The sequence below is a fragment of the Microplitis mediator genome, chromosome 6, assembly GCF_029852145.1.
Source record: "Microplitis mediator isolate UGA2020A chromosome 6, iyMicMedi2.1, whole genome shotgun sequence".
Classification (NCBI taxonomy): Eukaryota; Metazoa; Arthropoda; class Insecta; order Hymenoptera; family Braconidae; genus Microplitis; species Microplitis mediator.
Window position 1 is genome coordinate 16,745,127 of NC_079974.1, and position 8,580 is coordinate 16,753,706.

Below are 8,580 nucleotides of genomic sequence, written 5' to 3' on the forward strand. Positions count from 1 at the left end.
CAAGATGTTCACTCGTCCAGAAAAACCACCAGAGGTTATGGCAGATGAATTAGCTAAAATGACTTATACGACAAAACACATTTGGTTTCCCCGTGCCAGAGATAAGAAGGCCAAGAAAACTGAACCAGACAGACCTTACTTGTAAATTAAACTCTTCTGTAAGATTTTCATATAGATTATAATAATACTTTTATTAAAAACCATTTAAACTCTTTCATTGATGTTATTTATTTAAATATAATTGCTTTTCATTTTCTATCAAACAACATCGTTAATTATATACAAATATTTATCATCGTAACTCATAAATTACATATCAAAATTTTTATAAAAATATCAAGTTATTTTTTATTGCACAGTCTTATATTTTTTATATTTTTAAAATTATATTTTCAATTATATTTTATTAGTTATTTATATTTTTTAAATGAGTAAATGTGGCAGACATACGACAATTTTTTAATTACATATAAAAAAATTAAATAATTAAAATAATAGTTTAAAAAAATGCATGTACTGAATTTTGAATTCTCTAAACATGTATTTTTTTATTTTTATTTTATAAACGTTTTAATTTATTATTTCAAAAATTGTCAGATGTCCACTAACTTTACTATCATATTTTTTAAATTAATATCTTTCATATTCGTACTTATTCCCATATTTATAACTTTCAATTAATATTTTATTATTTTTTATAACTTTAAAATATTTTAAACTCATATTCCATAAAAATATAAAAAATTTTAGATAAACTTTTTTTTTTACTTACAATAATATTTTTTTAAAAATCTATGTAATACTTTGTGGAAATAATTGTCGTTCGCCCTCGTACATAAATATTTCCATAGCTTTATAAAGTAAATAATTGCCAACACCGACTTTATCCAAATTACCCATTGTCGTAATAATACCATAGTAATTTCCACGAACGCAATTAGTCAATTTATCAAGACCTATAGCGTCAATCATTGCTGCCTCGCGAGTAAAAGCTTCTTCTTGCATGCGATTCATATAGACATGTAGACAAATAACTCCTCTTGAATCCCGCCAAATGTCTAATATTTTACGAATTTTACTAGAGGGTTCACCAGACTTATTTTTGAACCAATAATCGAATGCGTCATATAGGTGAGCTGCTGGTCGCGTTGCTTTGCCTTTGCCGATATAAAAAATAGCTTTGAGAAATATATTCCAGCGTTGTCCTGCTGATAAATTACGGCCGTTTCGCGGTAGATTATTTGTAATCCGCGGATCCAGGAGAATATAATTGAAGTATGATTTAGAAATACCACCGCGGTATCTTCTATTAGGTTTCGGTGTCTCAAATTCTTTGAATACTCGATCCTCAAGATCTTGGAAAGGTTGAAGATTACATGCCCAAGGGTCTGGTAATGCGGTTTCAATTAAAGGAGAAAGTGTTCGCTCATGTTGGAGTGACAACTTTTGCATACGAGCGTTTAAATCAACATCTTTTTCTAATTTTGTCAGTCTTTTTAAATACACATGGTAAGTTGTTGATGTTATTGGTCCAGGTTGCTCTCCCAGCAAAATTAAACGATTGCGAAGGTCACAATTTGTGAGAATTTTTTTACCTTGCATCGGTTTATACACAACTTTTGATGGATAATTATCATTATTTTCAGCTAAAATAAATAATATATTTTAATTAAATAATTAATCAATTGATGATATTTTTAAAAATGATTACATCATTAAAATTTATATTTTAATTATAAATTACTTACGCATTTCATCGAGCCAACTGGATCCACTTCTACATTTATCAGACACGTCAAGTTTTCTGCAACACAAAGAATATTGTAAAATGGCTATGACTAATAATTGTTATCAATTACGCAATAATTTAAACCAAGTACTTTGAATAGATATCGCCGTAGTCGCGTACAGACTGAAAGTATACAGTCAGATACAAGCAATGAGTAAAAACATTTAAAATAAATGTTAATGTTATTTTCAATATTAATTTAATTTATTCTAGATCTATATTCATTAAAATTTTTTACTGTTTGCTTATAAGTATAACTGTAACTGTGTATTTGCAAGCGAAATTCAATCAATTTTATCAATGTCGTTCTTATTATTACTGCAATTAAATTTATAATTTACGCTACTAATTAACGTAATGATAACTTAAGAATATTAGCGAAGTTAAATTTAAATAGAGATTTTTATAAAATTTTTATTAACAATTTATTTAAATGAATTTTTATTGCATATAATTAAAAAGTGATTTAATAAAATAACTTACGGTAAAACACATAACCGACGTTCTAAGAAAGCTTTCTTTTTTTCAGGATCAATGTAATGATATTGCTCTTCAACAGTAACAAATGAATCATCGCATGATGAAGAACTGTAAATAAATAATTTTATTAATTAATAGTTAATAATTAATATAAATTTAAGAGTTTAAATTTAAATAGACTACAAACCTAAAAGATCTATATGGAGTTTCGTAAGTTCCAGTATCACTACTTTCCATTTTGTCTTCAACTTTTATTTTACTAATACTGTCATTATTTTTTTTGTTTGGATAAAAATCATCGCACTCATTAGTCGTGTCAATAGATGGTTTGTAAATTAAAAGCGAATCCATAAAATGATCTGATAATGTTGTTGGCTCCTCACTGGACCAAGACTCGTCGGATCTCTTCGAGATTGAAGCAGGTGGTGTTTTATTACCTTGGTAAATATTATTTATTTCATAAAGCAGCTCAAGTTCTTCTTCTTTGCTAAGTTCGGATTTTATTGACAAATAATTTGACGTCGGTGTTGAAGATCCTGGACTATCAAGAATAGATTTTATTTTTTCATTAAAAGAAACATCTGATTTAGTTTCTTCATTATTTTTTTCGTCAGCAATTTTATCTCTCACTTTATTTTTTAGTCTACCAGGTGGAAGAAGTAGATGAGATCCTTTGGAAGATGAACTAGATTTTATTTTATTGATTCCCAATATTTTTTTACCGTCAACATTAAATTTATCAGCTTTACTTCTTATTAAATTGTCATTGCTCATTAATTCCGAGTATTCTTTATCATAATCGTCGTCATAAGAATCATTTAAATTTCTAGCGACATCTTTCAGTAAAGATCCATCATCAATATCTGATTTACTTTCATTATTTTGCGAAGAAGACGATGTATCACAATCATCGCTGTAAGTCGAATTCGATGAATTCTTATCAATAATATTACTATTAAAATATTCTTTTCCTTTAGATTTATATTGTTTGCGTTTAAACTTTCTTCTTGGCGTTGAACTGGCACTTTTAACACATAAATTATTATCCGATGGTTGAGTTAACGAGGTTTCGTTTGATGAATTTTCCTTTTCCAATGATTTCGATCTATTTATTATATTATTTTTATTTACATTAACATTAATATGAAAATTTGGTGACTTACTGACGATCGATGTATCAAGTAATGCCTCATATGTTTTCTTTTTCATACACTCTAAATTATTTTTAAATATTTTAGGTTGAGGAAGTAAACTTACATATTTTTTAGTATGCTTACAATTTTTAATTTCGTCACTCCATTTTTTATTGTTTAATGAACCACAAGTTTTTTCAAATGAATCAGAAAGTCTCCTTATTATTTTTTTAACCAGTTTTTTTTCGTCTCTAATAAATCCGGACTTCAACTCTGATACTATTTCATCATGCAGTATTGGTGATATAGCGTTTCTATTGGTGCCATTACTATTATTATTATTATCATCATAAGCTCGTTGACGTCGACGAAGTGTTATATTATTATTAGGAAAAAGATTAAAATAATTTTCATCAGTTGTATTCGAATATTTTTTTTGCATTGAAAAATTATCAGCCGGTAAATTACAACTAAAAGAACTGTCAGATTTATATAAATCATTCAATCTTTTAATATTTTGTTTACTCTCATCAAAAGTATTACTCGTTAAATCAATTTCCGATGGCACATACTCAGCTACTACGTTACCACGATTTATAAAAATTTTTTCAAGTGTGATTTGAACTTTAGGCTTCTCATTATCGCTATTACTGTCATCATTATTGTCATCATCGTAATTGTCATCTTGAGTTTTACTTGAATATTTTGCCAAGACAATAATAGCTTCGAAATACGAGCCTTCAAACGCATAGTGAAATGGAGTATGACCGTCATCGTCAGTAGACAATGGATCCCCACCGTTGGCAAGCAGTAATTCTAATACTCGCACACGTCCCCAAGCAGCGGCTACGTGGACTGGTGTCATTCCATCAGTTGATTTAACATTCGGATCACCTCCATGACGTAAAAATAGTTTGGTAACTTCTTCAGCGAATGCTTCAGACTCATTACCAATCACCAGATGAAATGGCGAGATACCATAAGATGGAATTAAAACATTTGGATCAGCTTCTTTATCTTTTAGCAGAGCTTTTACTTGGTTTATATTATTATCTTCTAGTCCATCGTATAATGAAGATGCTAAATACAGTTCACTTTTTTTCGTTATGAGTGAATATAATTCCTGTTCAATTATTCAGAGAAAATATTAATTTATTATAATAATGAATATAATAATTAGTGTCAATGTAGCAGACATGAGACATGAGACAATTTATAAATTTTGAATAAACAAATTAATTAATTAAACCCATGTAGCACAGAGACAACTTTAAGATGTCATAAAGATGTCTTTTAAAAGGAAACGACAAATTTTTTTTTGTCAAAACCAAGTTTTTTTATATAAATAAGACATATAGGCGTTGGTTCTAGGAGTCATAATAAATTCGTGTTCTTTTTTCCGTCTCAAAAAAGTCATTTCGAATAAAAAATCGTTTGATGACTTATTTGTAATTTATTTTTTGTCGTCACTTGCGTCAAGTCTTTTTTTTCGGTGATATAAATTTCTGATCTCTTTGTCAACATTTTAATGTATTATTGGGTAGGTATCATTTAGACAGAACCTTTATTACGTATACTCCGTTTACTTACATCTCACTCGCCCAGAGTTTGATTACCTACAATCCTGATAAGAAGTGATTGTTTTTAAATTGATCCAGCTGACACAAGATGATTTTACTGGGCCAGTATATCTACACATTAAACAACTGCCCCTAAATTATCATAAATTAAGAAATTATGTGTAAAGGGGATCTATCTTAAAACAATCCCTTCTAATCAGGATTGTAGGTAATGAAATTCCGAGTAATCGGGATGCAGGTTCACGGAATGTTAATAAAAACAATTTTGTCTAAACTTTTGTCTCAATGACAGCTACCCGTCTTATTGATATGTCGAAAAATAGCCGCAAAACTTCTATATTATAGATGTCATAAAGCCAAGTGTGATACCTGGGAAGTAATAAAATTTTTAAAAATGCGGGTCCTAATTATTTATTGATCTAAATACGCATTTTTTTTTATTCTACCCAAGTAGCACACGACTTTGTGACATCTATAATATATCAGTTTTTAGGATATTTTTTGACATATCGATAAGGCACCAATATGGTGACAAAACGATCAGAAATTTATGTCACCGAAAAAATGTCTACTTAAAAGACTTAACACAAGTGACGACAAAAAGTAAATTACAAATAGTTGTAAAGTAAATCATCTAAATGACTTTTTAATTGACATAAGACAGGAAAAACAACACAACTCTTCTCTGTCTTCGGGACCAATATTTGCATGTCTTATTTATACTAAAAAAGGTGACTTTGACAAAAAAAAAATTTGTCTTTATCCTTTTAAAAGATCTTTAAGACATCTTAAAGTTGTCGCTGTGCTACTTGGGTACATTTTATTTATTTATTCAAAAATTTAAAAAATTGCCACTTGTCAGTTACACTCATTTACACTCATATATAATAACTAATAAAATAATATAACTTAAATATATTTACCGGATGAAACATTTTGTTTTTCTTCAACCAACTGGACTTGAAGAAGAATTTAAACTTATACTGAATTAATTATTTCGTCAGATTAATTAAAAGCCACTCTGAAAACAATTGATTTTTAAAATATTCACCTGAATAAATCATGCAACCTGTTTACAATAGAAAAAAAACAAGTTTTTGAAACAAACCTTCTACTTAAAAATTCAAATAAGAAATACAATAAATTTATTTAACTTCCACAAATGACTTTCTTATTTTTCATATTTCTAATACTGAATTATAATTTATTTTTACAAATTAACTTGTGATTGTTGTTACAAAAGAAAACAAATGATAGGTAAATAAATACAATAAATTACAAGGTTATGATTTTGAATTTTTACTTAAAAAAAAACTTTTAGATGGCGCTAAAACAAAATGGCTGACGGTCGATAGTAAAAGCGGAATATTTAAAAATAAAAACATGCGGTTGCTAAGGTAATATATTTATTATTGATAAAATATTAAATATATGTACATACATGTCATGCGGTAGATAATATCTGTTATAAATAATTACTATAAACTTTTAATTAATAAAATTTATATTAATTTACTCAACGCGATATTTATTTAACATATTAAATTATTCATAAATTATAAAAATGGTTTATGATCTTGATGAAAATATAATGGAATTAATAGCAAAGCCACCGATTGAAATAGAAGAACCGCCAATGTACGTATCTAAATTTCGTAATTCTGTTAAAAGAGCATCTATTCATGGCAAAAGTGCACATAAAACTTTCGGTGTACCTCGAGTATCATTAAATCCACCGCAAGAATTTTTAAGAAAACATTCGCGCAATGAAATACAACGTACTGATATTAAACATAAACATTATCATATACCAGATTATCCGCACAAATTACCGGAATGGAAGTCACGTAAATTATCAAATACTTCAGATAAGTTACCAAGAAATTCAACTAATTCTGAAAAAAATTTTAAACGTGATAATATTATTAAAATTAAAAATACACAAGCAAAGAAACCGATACTCTATTATGTTGATGATCGTCGTGGAAATTCTTTTCCACGTAAACCTGCTAGTTTTTCTGCTTGTCAAAATGTGGTAATTTTTCTTTTATTATTATTATTAAAGGGATTCTACGGTTTCCGTGGCTGCCAAATAATCGCAAATTCTTGAAAAACTCGACGAAATGAGACTTTTTAAAGAATAAAATTGTTTGATATCTCGCTAAGTTTTCGAGAAAAATACATTTTTTTTTCAAAAAAGTGAAAAATTTGATAGATTTTAATATCTTCATTTTTTTTTTGTATTTTTTCCGGGAAAATAATTTAAGGGGGACCACTAGTGTGAAATTTTGAAAAAATCAATTCATTTTTTATTGCATACGTCGATAGTCTACAGCTTCAAAAATAACATACTAAATTTTCAAGTGTATATCTCGAATAGTTTTTTTGAGTTACAGCCATCTGAAGAGCAGCTATTTATCGGTTCTCGAAAATACATTTTTCAAAATTGCTGCAGTTATAACTCGAAGAGAAATCATCCGATCAATTTGATTCGAATCGCTGCTTATTTTATATATTTTTCTACGTACCATGAACCTCCAGTTTTACGAGGGAATAAAAAAATGACATTTTGTCAGGCCAAAAATCATCCAATTCTCGCACAAAATAAAAAATTTTTTTTAAAAACTCCGCCATTTTGTTAAATGTCAATTTTTTTCGTAGTCCGAGGGTCATATGGTACGGGAAATATTTTCCCTGATTAAAAATTCCGATTGAAACCGCTCAAATCCGATAGACTTTCAATCGAAATTCATTCGTTTCAATCGGAGTTTTTAATTAGGGTTCTAGTTTAAAAAACTTTTTGGTTTTTTTTATTTTATGCACTGTAAAGTTCGCTATCACTGCAGTGGCGTGAATTTTTTTATTTGGAGCGTTGAGAGATTGTAAAGAAATCGCTGAATTCTCAATTTTTTGGTCCAAAAATTTTATCTTGTATTCATTATATATCCGCAAGTATATCCTTAAAATATAAAAACATTCCATGTAGTAGTTTCCTTTAAAAAAATTCCCAAAAATCATCTTTTTTCAGGCGATCACACTAGTGGTCCCCCTTAAAGATGAAAATTTTGAAAAAAAAAAACGTCCGGATTAGTCCATTTTTTAAGAAGTTACAGCTATTTGAAAAAAAGTCTTATTTCGTCGAGCTCTACAAGAATTCGCGGTCATTTGACGGAGCCACGGAAACCGAAGACTTTCTATTATTAAAAAAACAAATGTATAAATTTTTTAATAAAATATTTTATTTATTTATTAACTTTAGGAAAATGAAAATCCTCAATTTTATTTAGAAAAAAATCGTATGAGTGAAAATGCAAGAAAAAAAATTTTTAATAAATTTATAAACAATACAAAAACTTCAGATCAATCATCTGCAAAGAGTGAAAAGTCATCAGAGTATGACGGATTAGAAAGTAAAGACAATAATAAAAAATCCTTTAAAAAACATAGTAAAGAACCGAATTGCCGTTACGTTAGTGATGAGGAACGTGCTCAGCTACTTTCGGTAAGCTAATAATAGAGTATCTTTGCTTCTAATTTTTTTATAAATTTAATGTCCATTAAAAACTATTAAATTATTTTTCACCATTGAAATAAGAAC

At 28.2% G+C, this 8,580-nt stretch overlaps 2 protein-coding genes across 2 annotated transcripts; one reads left to right on the forward strand and one right to left on the reverse strand.

The window, feature by feature from the left end:
• Positions 1 to 572: 572 nt before the first annotated feature.
• LOC130669848 (putative uncharacterized protein DDB_G0282133) lies at positions 573 to 6,242 on the reverse strand. The gene is made up of 6 exons (XM_057472966.1): positions 6,091 to 6,242; positions 5,906 to 6,003; positions 2,457 to 4,525; positions 2,273 to 2,377; positions 1,749 to 1,804; positions 573 to 1,646 (listed from the first exon to the last, which is right to left on the reverse strand). The coding sequence occupies exons 2-6, from the start codon at positions 5,915 to 5,917 to the stop codon at positions 793 to 795; spliced, it is 3,096 nt and encodes a 1,031-aa protein (XP_057328949.1). The 5' UTR covers positions 5,918 to 6,003; positions 6,091 to 6,242; the 3' UTR covers positions 573 to 792.
• A 304-nt stretch (positions 6,243 to 6,546) lies between these two features.
• Positions 6,547 to 8,493, forward strand: LOC130670556 (enkurin-like). The gene is made up of 3 exons (XM_057473974.1): positions 6,547 to 6,829; positions 6,929 to 7,017; positions 8,242 to 8,493. Exons 1-3 carry the CDS (start codon positions 6,547 to 6,549, stop codon positions 8,491 to 8,493), a joined length of 624 nt encoding a protein of 207 aa, XP_057329957.1.
• The last annotated feature ends 87 nt before the right edge of the window (positions 8,494 to 8,580 follow it).

Coding starts and splice junctions, on each gene's coding strand:
- LOC130669848 (XM_057472966.1), bottom strand. Junction 2,378..2,456: donor ACTCCATATAGATCTTTTAG/GTTTGTAGTCTA, acceptor ATTTATTTACAG/TTCTTCATCATGCGATGATT. Junction 1,647..1,748: donor CAGTTGGCTCGATGAAATGC/GTAAGTAATTTA, acceptor TATTTATTTTAG/CTGAAAATAATGATAATTAT.
- LOC130670556 (XM_057473974.1), top strand. CDS start 6,547: ATGGTTTATGATCTTGATGAAAATATAATGGAATTAATAGCAAAGCCA. Junction 6,830..6,928: donor ATTACCGGAATGGAAGTCAC/GTAAATTATCAA, acceptor AAAATACACAAG/CAAAGAAACCGATACTCTAT. Junction 7,018..8,241: donor TTTCTGCTTGTCAAAATGTG/GTAATTTTTCTT, acceptor TATTAACTTTAG/GAAAATGAAAATCCTCAATT.